This window comes from Mobula hypostoma, chromosome 10, assembly GCF_963921235.1.
Source record: "Mobula hypostoma chromosome 10, sMobHyp1.1, whole genome shotgun sequence".
NCBI lineage: Eukaryota > Metazoa > Chordata > Chondrichthyes > Myliobatiformes > Myliobatidae > Mobula > Mobula hypostoma.
In genome coordinates this window covers 14,119,668-14,141,810 of record NC_086106.1, presented here as the reverse complement: position 1 = coordinate 14,141,810, position 22,143 = coordinate 14,119,668, and the positions used below count along the sequence as shown (strand labels likewise).

General features: G+C 47.1%; 1 protein-coding gene across 7 annotated transcripts in view; it reads right to left on the bottom strand.

Annotated features, from left to right (window-relative positions):
• Positions 1 to 22,143, bottom strand: part of LOC134352662 (homeobox protein Meis1-like) — a 439,361-nt gene that overhangs the window by 88,899 nt on the left and 328,319 nt on the right. For all 7 annotated transcript variants that reach the window (XM_063060012.1, XM_063060007.1, XM_063060013.1 and 4 more), the window contains exon 7: positions 3,554 to 3,662. In XM_063060012.1, coding sequence (XP_062916082.1) covers positions 3,554 to 3,662 — 109 coding nt within the window. The remainder of the gene's footprint in view (positions 1 to 3,553; positions 3,663 to 22,143) is intronic.

Below are 22,143 nucleotides of genomic sequence, written 5' to 3'. Positions count from 1 at the left end.
GAGAGGGATTGAGGAGGAGGTTTTTGGAGGATTTAGTGTAGATGGAGAGGGGTAGAGGGAGAAATGATGGGGTGGGAGAGAGGGCGCAGATGCAGAGGGAGAGATGGATGGGTGGAAAGGAAGGAATAATTGCAGAGGGAGGGATGGTTTGGAGGGAGAAAGGGAGTAGATGGAAATCTTAATATCTTTCAACACACATAGAGCACTGGAGGATTTCAGGCAGCATCTATGGAAATGAATATTTGGTCGACGTTTTGGGCCGAGACCCTCCTTCAGGACTGAGAGGGAAGGGGGGAAGACACCACAATAAAAAGGTTGAGGAGAGGGGAAGGAGGACTAGCTAGAAGGTGACAGGTGAAACCAAGTGAGAGGGAAATGCAAAGGGCTGGGGAAGAAGGAATCTGACAGGAGAGAAGAGAGGACTGTAGGAGAAAGGGAAGGAGGAAGGGCACCAGGGGGAGATATTAGCCGGGTGAGGAGAAGGGGCAAGTTGCTATTCAATAACTTTGAAGAGTTTAGGCCACTCTATGTTACTAATTTCCTGATTTTGATATGGAGGTGTTCGCAAATAGAGCAAGATTGAAACCGGTGGTCACAACTAAGGTACGGGCTGTGGTTGAGGGAAGGGGAAACTATCTAAAGCGAAAGTGAGCCGTGGACATCAGGTGATGCCCACCCTTTCAAACCGGCACACAGATTCTGGAGGTGGTGAATAGCTCCAGCCAGGAATTCGGGAGAAGCTCCTTTGCCCTACAGGAAGGGGGCTGGTGGAGATGTGGGATATGGAACCAGCACCACAGGGTGCAATAAAGATGGATAACGATGTAAAGAGAGCTGCAGAAACACAGAAGGGGGAAGGTGGTAGAAAATTTTGGAAGGAGGTCACCAAAGCCAGGAGCAACCTTCTCTAGATGTACCACAGAGAGCATGCTGAATGACCTGGTATAGATGCTCCAGTGCACAGCATTGAAAGACGCTAAAGATAGTTGTAGACATGCACAAGCCTCAAACTACCCAAGACAAGTCCTCTTCTCATTACTACTATCAGGGAAGAGGTACAGGAGCCCTGAACACCCAACTTCTGCATTTTAGGACTATCTTCTTCCCCTCCGCCATCACATTTCTGAATGATATACAGTACTGTGCAAAAAGTTTTAGGCACATACCGTACGTATATTTAGGGTACCTAAGACCTTTGCACAGTGCCGTTTCTGTCAATTGTGGAGCAGAGAGCGGGTTTGTAAATCTGGCAGGAGCGAAAGACGTGGGGAATGGTGAGGGTGGAGTGCCACGGGAGGGGTGTGGGACACGTGGCAGGGAAGGAGTGCCAGGAGAAAATGGAGACATCGTGCTGAGACACTAGACAAAATCATGTGAATCCAAACAATGCTCTACTTGATCATTACAGAATGTCTCTCTGGTGCCTCCCTCTCCCTTCCCCTTTTCCCAACCACAATTCCCCTCTCCCTGCCCCCTTCCCACTCTCAGTCCACAATAGAGACCCAGATCAGAATCAGGTTTATCATCGCCCACATATGTCATGAAATTTGTGGGGTTTTTTTGCGTGATAGCAGTACAGTGAAATACATAAAATCACCACTGTAGTGGGCAAAAGTCTTAGGCACCCGAGCTATATACTGCATATGTGCCTAAGACTGTTGCACAGTACTGTATTTGTTATTGTTAGAGTAAATTTTAATGTCTCGCACAAAACCACAAAGTTCGCCACATACATAAAGATGCATAAAGACAAGAACGGTTGGGATGGGAAACAGCTTCTTCCCTCAGGCCATTAGGCTTCTGAACTCCCTGCCGCATCGCATTCAAAGTGTCACCGGTTAATCTGTACTGTACGTTACAACACTTAATTTATGCTCTTTACTTTGTTTATTTATGTGTAATGCATCTGTAGATTTAATTCGTACTTTCCTAAATTATTATGTGCTATGCGTGACACTGTGCTTTACACCTTGGTTTGGAGAAACGATGTCTCGTTTGGCAGCATACATATATTACGGTTAACGAACAATAAACTTGACTTGAGTTGACCTGATATGTGAGTGATAATAAAGTTGATCCTGATTATTTTGTGCTTCCTACTCTGCAGAATTCCATAAATCACGCACCAATTCAGGGGAGTATTAGGACCCAGTGCAATCTGCCAATGGTCAAAGATCAAAATCATAGAATCATAGAAATCTACGGCACATTACAGGCCCTTTGGCCCACAATGTTGTGCCAACCATGTAACCTACTCTAGAAACTGCCTACAGCTCAGCCTTCTATTTTTCTGTGCCTCATGTACCTATCAAAGAGTCTCTTAAAAGATCCTATTGTATCTGCCTCGACCACCGTCGCTGGCAGTGCATTCCACGCACTCACCACTCTCTGTGTGAAGAACTTACCCCTGACATCCCCTCTGTACCTACTTCTAAGCACCTTAAAACTCTGCCCCTTCGTGCTAGCCATTTCAGCCCTGGGAAAAAGCCTCTGGCTATCCACACGATCAATGCCTCTCATCACCTTATAAGCCTGTATCAGGTCACCTCTCAGCCTCCGTCACTCCAAGGAGAAAGGGTCAAGTTCACTCAACCTATTCTCATAAGGCATGCTCCCCAATCCAGGCAACATCCTCGTAAATCTCCTCTGCACTCTTTCTACAGTATTAAAGTCTGTCCCGAGCCTTGTGGCCCATCAGACCAGTGACCGGTGCTTATGCCGGTTTCTGTGGTGTGAAGCAACTGAGAGTACGAGACTCCCCCCGCCCCCCCCCAAGATAGGACGTCAGTCTATCGCGAGGTGAACCCCCAGCATTTTTGCCGGTACCCATTCTCAGCTGGGTGGACTGGAGCATTGTGCGGTTAAGTGCCTTGCTCAAGGACACACACGCTGCCTCGGCCGAGGCTTGAACCCACGACCTTCAGATCGCTAGTCCAACGCCCTAACCACTTGGCCACGTGCCACTATACAGTATCCACTATAGTAATGTTGAGGGGCCCTGCTCTTATTGTGAGGTGTAGTTTTGACCGTAGACTATCCCCAGAGAACCTAGTTGAGACAGCCTCACTGTTGACTACATCATTGAACCTGTCTCTTGTCCAGTGACAGACAGTGGTTGGCAATCAGGAGTTTAATCCTAAATGCAAAATAGTCTACAGATGCTGCGGTCAAAGCAACACTCACAACACGCTGGAGGAACTCAGCAGGTCGGGCAGCATCGGTGGAAAAGATCGGTCGACGTTTCGGGCCAGAAAGGTCGACCGATCTTTTCCACGGATGCTGCCCGACCTGCTGAGTTCCTCCAGCGTGTTGTGAGGAGTTTAATCCTGGAAGGAGAACCATAGTCCAATTTGCAGTGGTGCTGAGTTATCGGTGGGGGGGGGGGTGGTCACGGGAGAAGGGCTGCTGTGTCCTGCATGATTACTGTCTGGTTTTCAGTGAGCCCAGCCTTGCGCGAGGAATATCACCGCCCTTCGTCAACCATTTTCATGGCCAAACAGCCGCCCGACCGACAGCATGGCGACGGAACCGCGAGCGCCGGACGCCGAGCTACCTGGCTCACTGCAGTTGTCCCCGCTGTGCGACGCCAGCCCTCCGCTCGAGGGCCCGGGAGTGCCGGAATGTGTGGAGCCCGTGTCGTCATGGTCTCGGCCCCAGTGGTTCTGTGGGCAGAAGAGGAAACCAGTCACTCAGTTATCAGCAGAGGCGGACCTGGTCGTGGGGGTGGGACCAGGAAGGACGGAAGGGTGGAAGATGGGGCCAGTAAGCGGGTGGGCTCAATTAGTTGTAACATCACCAGTATATCACAATATGCATCAGTCACATTAACCAGAACTCCCTAAGAGATGTCATTTTGGCCAACAATGTAAATAGCCCAAAGAAAATACAAGCTGTTCTCTGGCCTCTTTTGATCCAGTGACCATGAATTTAGGGTCTTATTGAAGCTCTTGTTTAAAGGATCTATCACAAACCAGAAAACCTGACCTCAGTGTTATCCTGGTGTTGTTCAAACCTGTTTACATCCTGTGTTTAAGTCAAAGTTAAAGTCAATGTACATTTACTATCAAAGTATGAATACAGAATACAACTCGGAGATTTGTCTTTCTGCAGGTAGCCACCAAACAACGAAACACCATGGAACCCGCTCAAGAGAACACCGAACACACAACGCGCAAAAAAAAAAGAACAAATTGTGCAAACGGTAAAAAGCGAGCGAGCAACACGCAGAATATCAAACGTCAAACCAGTAGCGGTCAGCTCAGTTCAGTTCTGCGCCGTGCCGCTAGCCAAAGCTGGGAAATTCTTTGCCGAGGTGCCCCGTCCACATTGATGGCTCCCAATCAATCCGCTGAATACCAGCGGGAAAAGAAGAGTAACCAGAATCCAAGAACGCATGCAACAGGAACCTCAAAGTCCCCCCGAAAATGAGTCCAGAGCCTTTCTGATCAGTCCTAGCATTGTGGACCCCAGACTCCTGCACTTTCCTCTGACAGCAGCCAGCGAGAGGGAGAGGAAGACCAGTCAAACGCAGGCAGGCGATAATAGCTTCCTCAATATTTCATCCACAACCAAAAATGGATCGGACATTGGGGCACCACTGCCCCTGAGATCTTGCTGTGCAATCCTTACGATCGTGTTTCAAAGGGGAATTAATTTGTTGGTGAAGTACTTTAGGGTGACTTATGGGACTGGGTGCTGTAGGAATGCTCACAGGACAGCAGTGCAGACTGTATGCGGTGAGAAGGCACACAGAGCACTGAGAGAAAGATGAACCAGTGTTTAGAACGTAGAACTGTACAGAACAGGAACAGGCCATTTGGCCCACAATCTCCTGCTGAACTAAAATTTATGACATTTCTTTCCACAACTTCTGTTCTCCTAGTGGCTTCAGCACCGGACTTCGAGGCCAGTGGTCCCGGGTTCGAACCCGGCCGGCTACGTGCATGCTTTCCATTTGTGCTGGGTTGAGCGTCGAGCTAGGAACTTGGCCTCGTAAAAAACAGACAAAATGCTCAAGAAACAGCAAAGGTTGCTACCCGGTGCACCCCAAAGGTATGGGAAGGAACAACAATTCCAGAGACAGACCATTCTTACACCTGACCACGTGGACTGTTGCTTTTTCTTTCACTGAAGTTAGGATTCGTTCATTCATTTACCAAGTGGTGTATTCAAACCCCAAGAGGAACAGACAGAGTTCACAACCTACTCAATGGTTCAATAGTTCAATATAATATCAGAGAATGTATGCAGTATACAGCTTGAAATTCTTACTCTCCCCAGACATCCACGAAACAGAAGAAAAAGAATGAAATACAGAAAACATTAGAACCCCAAAGCCCCCCCGCACCCCCTCCCACGCAGAAGCCACAGCAAAAGCATCAACCCTTCCTCTCCCCCCGACCTGCCTCAGCAAAAGCATCATCCCCCCTCACCACCCACCAGGCAAGCAATAGTGAAACTCTCCGAGATCGTGATCTGGAGTCCATCAAAACCTACTGTCCGTCCCAATGCTTTAACACCTCTTGCCCATTTTGTTACAGTGTGTTTCATCCCTGCCTCAACCTCATCGATCTGCATTGAAACCAAGAGTCATTCGCATTTATATGGCACTTTTTCTTTTTAGTTTGTAATTTATTTTCTATTGAAGTTTATCATCAAACATTTCCATAGGATGTATTTCAGATACTGTACATACATTGGGTAAGTGTAAAGGAGTTGGGTGCTTACTGTTCTGGTTAGCAACAGATGGTGCAATCCGGGTCATATTACGATCGAGGAACGTGTTTGTAGACCGGATATTGAACTTTTTACTGTCGGACTTCGGCCACATTCCTCCGAGATACAACACTGGGCGGCGCGGGAGGTCGTTCCTGCCTGTGGCCATCGAATGTGCAGCTCCTCCCGTGGAGGGTCAGACACCCTGAGCCAATAGACTGGTCCTGGACTTATTTTCCATCTGGCAGAGTTTGCATTTTGTTGTTTGATTGTTTGTGGTTTTTGTATTGCTATATTTACGCTCTATTCTTGGTTGGTGCGGTTGTAACGAAACCCAATTTCCCTCAGGATTAATAAAGTACATCTATCTATCTATCTATCTATATATCATATAGTCATATTTGCCACAAATCTCTACATAATATTGATCTGAGGTATACACTTATAGAAAAGAGAGGAAAGAAAGAACAAAGAGAACTATGTACAAGTAGGGAGTGATCTTTTTTTTACAACATATTCATCAGGCCTATGAGGTGTTATGTAGTTAAACCATTTTTCCCAGTATGAATCAAATTGTTCCAACTTATGATTAACAGATGCCGTTATCTTCTCCACCTTGTAAATGTCCATTGTAACTTCCATCCATGCGTTTTATATGGCACTTTTTCAATGATCTCTGGGCACCCCCAGAGCCACGTTCCCGCCTTATAAAAGCAGTTTAAAAAGTAGTCAACCTGCCAGCCAATTTGATTCCCCGATCCTGGGACAAAGGCAAGGCTCAATTGAGTCACCAATACTTCAGCCTCATCAGTTGCATTTTCTTGCAGTGCCCTACGGCCACTGGGGATGGGAATGTTTACAGAGTCTCGTCTCCTCTGCTGTGACCACAGCAAGAATTGTTCACTCTTGTTCATGACTCGACGGGGTATCCTTTGTCTGTATATAAGCCTGTGTTGTGGCTTCAAAGTTCAAAATAAACTTATTATCAAATATATGACATGCATGTCACCATATACAACCTGAGATTCATTTTCTTGAGGGCATACTCAATAAATCCACAATAGCAATAACAACCACAATAGTATCAATGAAGAACCCCACCAGTTTGGACATACAACCAGTGTCCAAATACAAAAAGAAAGAAATAATAATGAATAAATAAGCAACAAATATTGAGAACATGAGATGAAGAGTCCTTGAATGTAAGTCCATAGGTCGTAGGAACGTTTTAATGGTGGGGCAAGTGAAGGTGAGTGACATTATCCCCTTTGGTTCAAGAGCCTGATGCTTGAGGGGTAGCAACTGTTCTTGAACCTGGTGGTGTGAGCCCTGAGGTTCCTGTACCTTCTCCCTGTTGGCAGCAGCGAGAAGAGAGCATGGCCTGGGTGGTGGAGGTCCCCGTCGATGGATGCTGCTTTCCTGCGACAACATTCTGTGCAGGTGTGTTCAATGGTGGGGAGGGCTTTACTCGTGATGGGCTGGGCAGTATCCACAACCTTCTGTGGGATTTTCTATCTCAAGGACATTGGTGTTTCCATACCAGGCTGTGATTCAGCCAGTCATACTCTCCACTACACATCTATAGAAGTTTGTCAAAGTTTTAGATGTCGTGCAGAATCGCAACAAACTCCTAAGGAAATAGAGGCACTGCCATGCTTTCTTTCTAATTGCACTTTAGGTTAGATTCATGATGAAGGGTCTCAGCCCGAAATGTTAGCAACATACATCAAAGTTGCTGGTGAATGCAGCAGGCCAGGTAGCATCTCTAGGAAGAGGTACAGTCGACGTTTCGGGCCGAGACCCTTCGTCAGGACTAACTGAAGGAAGAGCTAGTAAGAGATTTGAAAGTGGGAGGGGGAGGGGGAAATCTGAAATGACGGGAGAAGACAGGAGGGGGAGGGATGGAGCCAAGAGCTGGACAGGTGATTGGCAAAGGGGATATGAGAGGATCATGGGACAGGAGGCCTAGGGAGAAGGAAAAGGTGGGGGGGGGAACCCAGAGGATGGGCAAGGGGTATAGTGAGAGGGACAGAGGGAGAAAAAGGAGAGAGAGAAGGAATGTGGGTATATAAATAAATAACGGATGGGGTACGAGGGGGAGGTGGGGCATTAGCGGAAGTTTGAGAAGTCAATGTTCATGCTGTCAATGTTCAGCCCGAAATGTTGACTGTTTACTTTTTCCAATAGATGCTGCCTAGTTTGCTGAGGTCCTCCAGCATTTTGTGTGTGTGTGCTGCTTGGAGATCCAGCAACTGTATATTTTCTTGTGTTTGTGATTCGACTACTGCACTGCGAGGTCTCTTCCCAGGCTGCCCACCCTGAAGAAGTTTAAATCTTCCCTTCAACGGGAGTTCAGTGAAACCCTCTCCCCCTCTGTGGTCTCTGCTGCCCTCTGACTTTTTGACCATGCGCTCAGCCAGACCCGCTGCCACAGCCACGTATCTGTCCTGGGAATGTGTCTTCGCCGATATCTTGCGCCACTTGGCTTCCAGGTCCGTTTTCAAGCTTCTCGATTCGGACCCTCTGAGGACCCCATACTCACATTCAGCTGCCTGCTTCTACCGCCGTGCTCTTCGTTCCATGCTTATTCCAGTCCTGCTGAAGAGTCTCGGCCTGAAATGTCAACTGCTCATTCTTCTCCACAGATCCTTCCTGGCCTGCAGAGTTCCTCCGGCACTTTGTATGTGTTGAGAGCAGGTCAGGAACCCATTTTCCCTCACACTTGGGGCTGTATAAAGGACCCACTCCTCCATACGCAAGAAGAGGAGAAGGCGAGAGAGTAGGAGCTGCAAATGGCCGCTTCAGGCTCTTAGGCCCAACGTAACCATGGCTGATCCACCCCAGGCCTTATCTCTGCTTCTGTGCAAACTCTACCTTGTCTACATTTCCCTAATCTTCTAAACACTGCTCTGCCTCCTATTTTCACACTTTCACCATGCTGTTGAATTATGTGGTCAGCTCCCTCCCCGCTGCCCAGATGTGATGATTAGAGCTGAAGAACGACCTCACTGGTGCACTGCCCACAAACCCTCTCCGAGTCTTTACACTGTAAGATAACGTGGTTGGACATCCCTTTCGCCTCAACTTGGTCTTTGATAGGAACTTCAAAGTTCAAAGTAAATTTTATTATCAAAGTACATAAATGTCACCATATAGAACCCTGAGATTCATTTTCCTGCGGGCATACTCAGCAAATCTATAGAATAGTAGCCAGGGGTGCTGTGGTAGCCGGAGCACTCTGAAATGCGTTCGGCACCTCTTTAAGAAAAAACCCAAAATAAACAAGCTAATTAATTAGGTGCTGCCCAGGGTGATTTGAGTCTCTCAGAAAATGATGATCTCCCGGGATTTTTATGCACAACATACTCTGGAGTTTACAAAGAATGGTGCCAAAAACAACAAAAAAAATCCAACAGGTGGATTTAACACGATGTTTTTGCTCACGGAACAGCCAGTCGCTGGATTTTTTTTTTTGTCTTTGGCGCCATTCTTTGTAAACTCCAGAGTATGTTGTGCATAAAAATCCCAGGAGATCAGCAGTTTCTGAGAGACTCCAATCACCCTGGGCAGCACCTAATTAATTAGCTTGTTTATTTTGGCTTTTTTTCTTAAAGATGTGCCAGACGCGTTTCAGAGAGCTCTGGCGACCACTGCACCCCTGATAGTAACTATAACAGGATCAATGAAAGATCAACCAGAGTGCAGAAGACAGCAAACTGTGCAAATGCAAATAAAAATAACTAGTAATAAATATCGAGAACAAGAGATAATGAGATAAAGGATCATTAAAATGAGATCACTGGTCATGGGAACATCTCAACGGACGGGCAAGTGAGTGTAGTTATTCCTCTTTTGTTCAAGAGCCTGATGGTTGGCGGGGGGGTGGTATTAACTCTTCTTGAACCTGGTGATGCGAGTTCTGAGGCTTTTGCACCTTCTACCCGATGGTAGCAGTGAGAAGAGAGCATGACCTGGGTGGTGGATATCTCTGATGGTGGATACTGCTTTCCTATGACAGCATTTCATGTAGATGGTTCTTGATGGTTAGAATAGATGTTGTGGGCTGAAGGGCCTGTTTTGGGTCCGTATGGCTCAGGCTAAACAGAGCAGTGTTTGAGCCTCCCGACACACAACTTCTTGTTAACATTAACCATTCCAACTGGCAGGGACCTCACTGCCCACCTTGCCATGTCCCCACCCTGGTGCAGCCTGCTCCACCACCTGTTCTCCAATCCAATACCGGAATTATCACTGTTAGCACTGTGTTGTACTCAGTCCCAATGTCTCTCACAGGAGAGATATGCTCAGTTCCATAGGGCAGTCCACAGTAAACCCAGTTGTCTCCTGCATATCATCTCTCTCTCTCTCACACACACACACAAACATACACACATAAGCTCACAGACAAACACACACACACACACTAACACTCACAGACATAGAAAAACACAAGCAAGCATATGTAATAACATGTAAACGCACAGACACACACAGCTGTACACCTCACATACACACACAAATATGCAGATATATGTGCATGTGCGCGCGTGCGCGCACGCACACACACACACACACACACACACACACACACAGAGTCATCTAGAAGATGCCAAAGGGAAAGGGAACAGAATCTATCTATCTCTATCTCTCTGTCTATGATCGATCTGTCTTTCTATTTATGATCTAGCTGTCTACAATCTATCTATCAATGATCTAACTATCTTTCTATCTATGATCTATCAATGATCTATCTTTCTGCCTATGATCTATCTATCAATGATCTATGTATCATTCCATCTGTCTTCCTCTGTACCTATCAATCTATTTATTTATTGACATACAGCTCTTCGAGCCACGTCACCCGGCAATCACCCCCCTCCCGATTTAACCCTACCCTGAGAGACAACGGTGGGAATCAAACCCGGGTTGCCTGCACTGCGAAGCGTTGTGCTAACCACTACGCTACAGCGCCACCGCCCCACCCCTCCGCCACTACTCATCAGCCCATTGGTCTGAACGTTTCTGAGCGGCCGAGCAGAAGGTAGGTGCCATTTCACAAAGTGATCTCGGCGAAGACAATGGACACTTTCAGAGAGCAGGGGGTAGGATGAAGACTGCGGCGAGTAACAGGGGTAGCTCCACAGAGCCATAAACTGCCACTTCACCGAAGTCTGATGAAATAAAAGAAATGAGCAAACGCTGTTCACTGGAAGAAAAGTCAAACCATAAAGAAGAAAGAACAATATTTCTCAGCAGCTGTATGAGGACAGTCAGATGTCATTTTAATTATCGGCAAGAGGAATTGGTGGACTCTGAGCACCTCAAAGCCTCTACATCGCTGTAAGGGGTTTAATAATTGTTTGATATTTTTCCTTTTCAGCTAATCGCATTATACATTGATATGTTTCACACAGACAGGCCTGAGGGCAGTGATGAACACGCAGTTTATTGAGCCTAATTAGGAATTATATACCATGATCTGGCTTCCTCTTCCAGCACTAAGAGAGCGATCCATTTCACACTGGGTCAGCGTCTTAACCACTTCAATGTCTGTAGGTGGGAGCAAACTCAGTTCTCTACCGTGGCCTGCCGGTTAACCCGGACGCGACAGTTTTCGGCGTGGTTAATCGAGGCTTTGCGAAGCTCGACACCGGACCCTGGCAGCGAGAAGGCTGGGACTTCGTTGTTGGCGCGTCGGTGTTCTGCCGTGGCCAGACTCCCGCTCAGCTCTGTTAATAGAGGCGGGACGAGGGTTGGCCCACTGATACGCCCTCCAATTTCTTCCACAGTCTGGAGCATTAGCAATTTCAACAGAGCCACCTTGAAAGTGGCTCCACGCAAACCGAGCCTGGGCCAGGAGGCGTTGTCCCACAAAATTCTGGGGGAGCATGTTCTAAGACAACTAGGTCTCAACTGTTATAGAGTCACAAATTACAGCACAGAAACAGGCCCTTTGGCCCATCTAGTCCATGCCAAACCATTTAAGCTTCCCACTCCCACCAACTTTCACTGGGACCATAGCCCTCCATACCCCTACCATCCATGTACCCATCCAAACTTCTCTTAAACGTTAAAATTGAGCTTGCATGCAAGACTTTTGCCGGCAGCTCACTCCACACTCTCACCACCCTTGAAGTGAAGATATTTCCCATCATATTCTCCTTAAACAATTCACCTTTCACCCTTAACTCTTGACCTCTGGTTGTAGTCCCACCCTTGTACTGGAACTAGTGCTGAAGGAGTAACATTCTAAACTCTCAGGTGGGCAGAAGCAATCGCCCGGTGACACCCTAACACTGCTAAAGTAGATTGTCTCCTTTCGTTTCACTCCGGTGCCACGGACAGCTGAGAAGGCAACATCCAGAGCTGTCACACCTGCTCTCGGCTGTGGAGACATTATGGGCTGGAGAAAGTATGAGGTCCTGCAAAATGAAAGCAGGGTGTGAGGCAGCAGGTTGAAAAACGAGATGGCAGGGATTGTAGCCACCGGATGAATCCCAGTGCCTCATGCTTTTTGAAATCAGGAACAGAATGCCTGGTGGAGTTGCTGGAGCAGTAAGGAGGGGTTCTGGCTCCAGAACCACTGGGACGTCTTCTGGGACCGCCTGAACTGAGGGTGGCCTCATCTTCGCACCTCCCACGTCAGGATGAGGCCACCCTCAGGGTGGAAAAGGCAACAACTTATATTCCCTCTGGGTAGCCTCCAACCTGATGGCAAGAATATCAATTTATCCTTCTGGTAAAAAAAAATACCCTCCCCCTCCCATCTTCTTCTATTCCCCACTCTGGTCTCTTACCTTTTCTCACCTTTCACCTCCCCCGGTACCCCTTCTCCTTTCCTTTCTCCTACAGTGCACTCTCTTCTCCTATCAAATTCTTTCTTCTCCAGCCCTTTACCTTTCCCACCCACCTGGCTTCACCTATCACCTTCTGGCTTGTCTTCCTTCCCCTCAGCCCCCCCGCCCCCCCGCCCCCTCCTTTTTATTCCAGCATCTTTCCCCATTCTTTCCAGTCCTGAAGAAGGGTATCGGCCCAAAACGGCGACTGTTTATTCACTTCCGTAGATGCTGCCTGACCTGCTGAGCTCCTCCGGCATTTTGCGTGCGTTGGTCAGTATGAGGAAGTTGGGCTGAAGGGCCTGGTTCTGTGCTCTAGGGTTCTGCAGGACTCTAAACCACAGGGCTGTGAGATGTGGTTGGAGAGGAGGTGCTGGAGGGAGAGAGAGCATCCAAATTCACTGCGTGGCAACAGTGTGAAATGTCAAAAAAATCTCGAGGCTCAGGAGCTCCAACTTATGGGATGGTTCCAATGCTCCCCGTACTGACTCTGGGAAAGCTGACAAACTGAGAGTGTAGACAAGTTCTGGTACCGTACACCAGGAACTCAGAAACAATAGGTACCCTTTGACAACCACGCCACTCACAGGACAGCCGCCAACCCATTTTCTCTGTCGTTGGTTAGAGTCATGGAGAAGTACAGCACAGAAGCAGGCCCTTTGGCCCATCTAGTCCATGCCAAAGCCACTTAAACTGCCCACTCCCATCGACCTGCACCGGGACCGTAGCCCTCCATACCCCTACTATCCTTGCACCTATCCAGACTTCGCTTAAACGTTGAAATTGAGCTCGCAGGCACCACGTGCACTGGCAGCTCATTCCACACTCTCGCAACCCTCTGAGTGAAGAAGTCTCCCCTCATGTTCCCCTTAAACTTCCGATTTCCACCCTTACCCCATGACCTCTGTTTGTAGTCCCACCCAACCTCAGTGGAAAAAGCCTGCTTGAATTTAACCCCTCATAACTTTGTATGCCTCTATCAAATCTCCTCTCAATCTTCTACCTTCCTAAGAATACAGTCCTGACCTATCCAATCATGCCATGTAACTGAGATCCCTCAGACCCAGTAACATCCTTGTAAATTTTTTTCTGTACTCTTTCAACCTCCTTTACATCTTTCCTGTAGGTAGGTGACCAAAACTGCACACAATACTCCAAATTAGGCCTCACCAACGTCTTACACAACCTTAACATAACGTCCCATCTTCTGCAGTCAATGCATTGATTAATGAAGGCCAATGTGTCAAAAGCTTCCTTTACAACCTGTGGCGCCACTTTCAACGAATCATGTACTGTAACTGTATTCCCAAATCCTTTGTTCTACCAAAGAACAAGGTTGCTGGAACAAAGCAGAGATCTGTCGGCCAATAACCTGCAAGGTAAAATATGGCTACCTTTGCTAACCTGGCTTCAATCATATCCTATGTTGCTGTCAGTTTGGAGTTTGCACGTTTTTACCAGCGGTGGTGTGGATTCCCCCTGGAGGCTCTGGTGCCTTCTCACATGCCAAAGCCACGCAGGTTGGTAGAGTGATTGACCAGTTTGTGTGCCATTTGCCCCTTTGCCTCCGTGATCCTACAGACTCCACTGAATACGGGGAAGGGGAAGGGAGATCAGTAAGTCTGGGGTTGGGGGGAGGGTGTGGAGGTGGCAATAGCCACTCACCAGGTTGTTCCAACACAGCCATCCGATGATGTCCAATGTCCAGTATCAGCTTAAAAAACGGATTATTACCTTATCGGATCTCCCTAGGCTTTAACCTCCAACATATAGCAGTGTCTAGACTCCAATAATACTTCACTGGCTACAAAAGCCACTGGGACACTAGCCATCAGTGAAAGCCATTCTGCCCAACCTGACCGTGTTAGCCATTTGTAAGAGTAAGCAACTCTCTTGCTCTCTTCCTGCCACTTTGTACATTTAAGGACAACTCCAACTTCCTTGAAGGCACACCCAGTGGCCGCTTCATTAAGTATACCCGTACACCGGCACGTTAATGCAAATATGTAACCAGCCAATCATGTTGCAGCATCTTAATAAAATAAAAGCATGCAGACATGGTCAAGAGGTTCAGTTCAGACCAAATATCAGAATGGGGAAGAAATATGATCAAAGTGACTTTAACCATGGAATGATTGTTGGTGCCAGATGGGGTGGTTTGAGTATCGCAGAAACTGCTGATCTCCTGAGATTTTCATGCACAACAGTCTCTAGAGGTGACAGAGAATGATGCCAAAACAAAACCAAACAAAAAACTCCCAGTGAGAAGCAGTTCTGGGGCTGAAAAACACCTTGTTAATGAGTTAGGGCAGAGAATGGCCAGACTAGTTGAAACTGACAGGAAGGTGACAATAACTCAAATAACCATGTATTAATTACAACAGTGGTCTGCAGAAGAGCATCTCTGAATGTACAACGCGTCGAGCCTTGAAACAATAGTCAATAGGTGCAGGAGTAGGCCATTCAGTTCTTCGAGCCAGCACCACCATTCACTGTGATCATGGCTGATCATCCACAATCAGTATCCAGTTCCTGCCTTCTCCCCATATCCCTTCACTCCACTATCTTTAAGAGCTCTATCTAACTCTTTCTTGAAAGCATCCAGAGAATTAGCCTCCACTGCCTTCTGAGGCAGAGCATTCCACAGAACCACAACCCTCTGTGTGAAAAAGTTTTTCCTCAACTCCGTTCTAAATTGTCTACCCCTTATTCTTAAACTGTGGCCCCTGATTCTGGACTCCCCCAACATCGGGAACATGTTTCCTGCCTCTAGCGTGTCCAATCCCTTAAACGGTTGGGCTACGGCAGAAGAAGACTACAAAACTACTGAGCGGCTACTTTATTCGGGCAGGAGGTATCAAATGAAGTGGCCACTGAGCGCATGCCTGGATTTCTTTCGATAACCCTTTAGATCCCAGCGTCTTTGTGGGCGATGGCAAGGCAGCGCAGTGGTAAGAGCAACGCTCTACAGTGCCGATAATCACGGACTGAAGTTCAATTCCCGTAAGGAGTTTGTACATTCTCCCTGGGACCATTTGGTTTTCCTCAGGATGCTCTCGTTTCCTCTCATATTCCAAGTATGGGGTAGGATTAGTGAGTTGTGGGCATGCTGTAAGTATAGAAACACCTATGGGCTGCCCTTCCCCAGTGCAGTCCTTGGACTGTATTGGTTGTTGACACAAAGGATGCTTTTCATTGTATGCTTTGACACTCTGATATACATATGACAAATAAAACTAATCTTTTAAATCTTTGAATTAGCTTTGTTTTCTTTGCCAATTAGCTTACATCCGCGGGGACTCAAGATGCCGGAATCTGGAACCACAAACAATTCTGCCGGAGGCTCTCAGTGGGTTGAGTGGCATCTGTGAGGGGTGGGGAGGGGGGAGGAATTGTCAAAGCTTCGGGTCGAAACCCGGTGTCTGGACAGAGGGCGTACACATCTCGTGGAGGGATCAGGAGTGGAGAGAGTGAGCAATTTCAAGTTCCTGGGTGTCAGTATCTCTGAGGATCTAACTTGGACCCAACCTACTGAGGCAGCTACAAAGGAGGAACGGCAGCGGCTATATTTCATTAGGAGTTTGAGAAGGTTCAGCATGTCAGCAAAGACACTTGAAGGTTACTTTTTTTTTGGCGTGTGCATGCGTGCATGTGTGATGTTGGCAGGACGATGCCTTTTACAAGACGCAGAGCGAGAGAGAGGGAGAGACTGTGTGGCCACTCCTCACACAGACATTTCGCAGTATTTTTCCCTTTATTTTACGAGGTCGAGTTGCAATCTCGACACTCAACCCGGCGCGGATGGAAAGCATACTCGGGAGTGGCCCCGACTGGGTTCGAACTGGGGAACCTCCGTTCCAGGGTTCGGAGCTGATGCCATTGTGCCACCAGCCGGCCCAGCACTTGAAACTTTCTACAGACGTACCGTAGGGAGCACGTCTACTGGCTGCATCACCGTCTGGTATGGGGGGTTGAGGGGGAGCTACTGAACTGGATCAGAGTAAGCTGCAGAGGGTTGTAAACTCAGTCAGCTCCATCACGGGCACCAGCCTCCTTAGTATCCAGGACATCTTCAAAGAACAATGCCTCAAAAAGACGGCATCCATCATTAAGGACCCCATCACCCAGGACATGTCCTCTTCTCATTGCTACCGTCAGGAAGGAGGTATGGAAACGTGAAGGCACACACTCAGTGATTCAGGAACAGCTCTACCATCCGATTTCTGAATGGACATTGAACCCATGAACACTCCCTGACTATTTGTATTTCTATTTTTGCACTACTTATTGTATTTAAATATTTATCTATATATATAATTCACAGCTTTTCTTTCTCTCTGTTATTAGGTATTCCATTGTACTGTTGCTGTAAAGACAACAAACTTCACAACAAATGCCAGTGATATTAAACCTGATTCTGTTAGATTAAAGTTTCAATCTGAAATATTGATGATTCCTCCCCGCTCCCACCCCAACCCCGCACACACAAAGATGCAGCTTGACCCAATAAGTTCCTCCGGCAGACTGTTTGTTGCTTAAATTCATGACTGCCAACCCACTGGTTCCAGCTTTTGCACCCAATCTGCTTGATAAACCATTCAACACACATCAAAGCTGCTGGCGGACGCAGCAGGCCAGGCAGCATCTCGAGGAAGAGGTACAGCTGATGTTTCGGGCCGAGACCCTTCGTCAGGACTAACTGAAAGAAGAGCTAGTAAGAGATTTGAAAGTAGGAGGGGAAGAGGGGGATCCCATTCACTGCTTTATCCATTGGCATGAAGTGGTGGGCAAGGGGACACTTTACGTGGAGGTGCGGGCAGAGGGGGAGGGCCCCGGTGTGCGCTCGAGTAGATCGGAAACTTGTTCACTGGCACTGAACGCCACGAGGAATGTCTGCAATATCAGATGTCACGGTTCATCAGCCTTTGTCATGGTGAAACCTGTACTATCAAGAGAGCATTTTGTATGGTGTCTTTATCAGAGGGAGAGCCAGGGGCATTATGTGGTACATCAGAGAGTGCTACACTGAGCTGCATTGGAATCAAGCCATTTTTAGGTGGTTTGTTTACTGCGAGAGGAGCCACAAGCAGAGAGTATTACACCAGATACGGAGCCACGTTAAAGTGCGCTGTACAGCGGACTTTTATGCACAGCTATAGCTCAGGGACCAAGCCACCCAAAACGTTCAGAGTTCAAAGTCAATTCTATGATCAGAGTAAATATGCGTCACCACATACAACCCCGAGATTCTTTTTCCCTGCGGGAATACTCGGCAAATCTATAGAACAGTAACTATAACAGGGTCAATGAAAGATCAGCTAGAGTATCGAAGACAGCAAACTGTGCAAATCAAATACAAACAAGTAGCAACAAATAACCAGAGCATGAAATAACGAGATAAAGAGTCCGACCATCGGTTGTGAGAACTTCTCAGTTGATGAGTGTAGTTATCCCTTTTTGTTCAAGAGCCTGATAGTTGAGGAGTACTGTGCAAGTCCTGAGGCTCCTGTACCTTCTACCTGATGGCAGCAATGAGAAAAGAGCACGGCCTGGGTGATGGGGGTCTTTGATGACGGATGGTGCTTTCCTATGACAGCCTTTCAACAATGAATTCAAAGGTGTGTTCTGCATGGGAGGTTAAATCAGTAATTACAAGGCCTGGTTGGTAAGGGTTACTTCTCCCTCTGGCTCGAAATGGCAGAGTCCTTTTTTTCCCTGGTGACACCCCACTGAAATATTGCTTTTCACTCTTCAAACAGCCAGTTTGTGTGCTGACAATCTCCACCATCTCAGACCGGTGTATAATGGGGCCCGCAACTTGGTCTGAGTACAGAGGCGGGCAAGTCCCTTCTATTCAAGCAACCTGACACGAGACAGGAGATTTATTAGCACCACGGCCAGGTCAATGGAATGCAAAGGCTGTTTGAACTTGTGAAATTCTCCCTCCTACTTTACGGCCCATTTAGCTATTAAGCGACGCGTAAGATTGTAACCAAGGAAAAGTGAGTCACTGGTCTCTGCTCTCGTTTCAGGAGTGAACTCCCTCTCCCTCGCTGGAGAGAGAGAGCCTGTCTGAGATTTGGAAGTGTTGGGTTGTGGACTGCAGCTTTGATGGACTCTGGGTCGGGACTCTTTGGGGGGGTGGTTGGGGTGCGGTTGGGTTGGTGGTCCTGCTGCTGCAGGTGGGGTGGAGTGGGGGGAGGGGTCGATACTTGTGCGAAGGGAGATCTTCGGGATTTTGATGTTTCTGTCACTCATTCCATGGGGTTTCTTGTTTTGTGGATGTCCGTGAAGAGTACAAATTTCAGGTTGTATACCTTATACATTCTCTGATAGTAAATGAACATTTGAAACCAGGAAATGCCCAAGTTCTACTCAGAACCAATGGATTAACACAACCAACAGGAATTCTGCAGATGCTGGAAATTCAAGCAACACACGTAAAAGTTGCTGGTGAACGCAGCAGGCCAGGCAGCATCTCTAGGAAGAGATGCAGTCGACGTTTCAGGCCGAGAACCTTCGTCAGGACTTAACACAACCACTATCTTTAGGTACATGATCTCAGACAGTGACAAAGGGATCTGCAGGGATAAGATAAGACTGGCTCGTTGAGTGATGCCAGGACAACAACTTTGTGCTAAACGTCAGTAAGACCAAGGAAATGACGGTGTACTTCATCTTGGGGAGTTCAGCAGGCCATGCACTAGTCCTGCTGAGGGGTCAGCAGTGAAAAGGGCAAACAGTTTCAAGTTCCTGGGCATCAACACCTCAGAGGATTTAATCTGGGCCCAGCTGAGAAGATCATCGGGGTCTCTCTACCCGCCACCACAGATACTTACAACATAAGCTGCATCCGTAAAGCAAACAGCATTATGAAGGACCCCACGCACCCCTCATACAAACTCTTCAACCTCCTGTCATCTGGAAAAAGGCACCGAAGCATTCGGGCTCTCACGACCAGACTATGTAACAGTTTCTTCCCCCAAGCCATCAGACTCCTCAATACCCAGAGCCTGGACTGACACCAACCTACTGCCCTCTACTGTGCCTGTTGTCTTGTTTATTATTTATTGTAATGCCTGCACTGTTTTGTGCACTTTATGCAGTCCTGGGTAGGTCTGTAGTCTAGTGTGGTTTTTGTGTTTTTTCCTACATAGTTCAGTGTAGTTTTTGTATTGTTTCATGTAGCACCATGGTCCTGGAAAACGTTGTCTCATTTTTACTAGTTTCTGTACCAGCAGTTATGGTTGAAATGACAATAAAAGGTGACTTGACTTGACTTGATATTGATGCAATTACAAAGAAGGCACAACAGCGGCTATGCATTATTAGGAGCTTGAGGAGATTTGGTTTGTCACCAGAGACTGGAAAATTTCTGCAGATGCACCATATGGAGCATTCTGACTGGTTGCATTACTGGCTGGGATAGAGGCTCCAACGCACAGGATTGAAGGACTCACTCATCTCTGTCACAGGCACAAGCCTCCCTGCCATTGAGGACATCCTTAAAAAGTGGTCTTCAAGAAGGCAGATTCATTATTAAGGACCCTTGCCACCTGGGACATGCCCTCTTCTCATTTGAATTTAGAAGATTGAGGGGGGGAGCTTACTGAAATGTATAAAATTCTAAAGGGATTAGACAGGCTAGATGCAGGAAGATTGTTCCTGATGTTGGGGAAGTCCAGAACGAGGGGTCACAGTTTGAGGATAAAGGGGAAGCCTTTTAGGACCAAGATGAGGAAAGACTTCTTCACACAGAGAGTGGTGAATCTGTGGAATTCTCTGCCACAGGAAACAGTTGAGGCCAGTTCATTGGCTATATTTAAGAGGGAGTTAGATATGGCCCTTGTGGCTAAAGGGATCAGGGGGTATGGAGGGAAGGCTGGTACAGGGTTCTGAGTTGGATGATCAGCCATGATCGTACTGAATGGCGGTGCAGGCTCGAAGGGCCAAATGGCCTACTCCTGCACCTATTTTCTATGTTTCTATTACTGCCATCAGGGAAGAGGTACAGGAACCTGAAGACGCTCACTCAATGCTTCAGGAACAGCATCTTCCCCTCAACCATCAGATTCACGAGCAGTCCATGAACCCACGAACACTACCTCGAGAGTCTGCTCTCTTGTTGCACTAGTTGTGTATTCGGTCTTGTGTTTTGATGTACAAATGACAAATAAAGCTAATCTTTCTCTTAAAAATAGTGGTAACTCTGGGAAGTATCTTCACCACCTCAGACTGTGCTACAAAATCATTCATCACCATCATCATTACAATGCCCGGACCTTGCGTTCCACAGCACTGCACATCTTTTCCAATATAAATATACATTCTTAAGTTTCACTCAAATAAGCAAAGAGTGCTAGAAACACTCAGCAGTTCAGGCAGCATTCATGGAGGTAGAATCCTTGGTCAGAGCTGTCATTCCCAGTATTTTCTGTATTTATCCAACTCTGCTCAAGTTCAAAGTTCAAAGTAAATTTATTATCAAGGTAAATATATGTCACCATACAGTGCTGTACATATCTATGCAGCTAGGGTGCCTAAGACTTTTGCACAGTGCGTAGTAATTTTATGTATTGCACTGTACAGCTGCCACACAAATCATGACATATGTGAGTGATGATAAACCTGATTCTGATACGGGTCTCTATGGTGGACTGAGAGTGGGAAGGGGGCAGGGAGAGGGGAATCATGGTTGGGAAAAGGGGAAGGGAGAGGGGAGGGACTGGGAAGCACCAGAGAGACATTCTGTAATGATCAATAAACCAATTGTTTCAAATCAAATGACCTTGCCTGGTGTCTCAGGGCTGGGTGTGTCTGTACCTACACCCCCACCCCCCACTGACAGGGCTTACACCTTGGTGAGATAGGGACAAGGGAAAAAAGGGGTTTGGGGGGGGGAGGTCAATGTTCTTGTTGTGATTTTTGCGGGGTAGGGGTGTTGATGATCATGTTGCCCTTCTTTTTTGTGTGGGGAGGGTGGGTTTGCTGTTCCTCTTTGAACAACTCCATGGTTTTCTTTGTTCCGTGGCTATCTGGAGAAGACGAATCTCAGAGTTGTATCCTGCATACATATTTTGGTAATAAATGAACCTTTGAACCTTTTTGAACCTTTGAAATTATATCCCCTCGTAGTAGTTATCTACACTCTGGGATAAAATTCTCTGGCTGTGTACTCGATCTTTGTCCCTTATCATTACTTACAGTACTGTGAAAAAGTTCTAGGCACCCTAGATTATTTTGCATGGTATTCAGATGGTTTCAGAGCACTGTCTTTGATAGGACACCAGGCCACATCGAGCCATTAATCAGAACACAAGCATCAGTACCCCTAGCTTGTCAGTGAGTGTCTCCCCACATCCTGAAGCCTGGCCTCTCTCGCAAAACACAGGCCACTGTGAGCAATTCCTTCACAATTCAAATGAGATTACAGTTTGAAAGGGATTACCTCATCTTGAAAAGCGTTTTGCTCGCCAAAAATACCTCACTTGGCCAAAGCAGGAGGCTGAAAGATGGTGCCAATTACAGGGATTTTTTCAGCTCTGTTTACAGTCACTGTAGGTTCCAGTGATTGAAAGTCCTCAGAATGGAA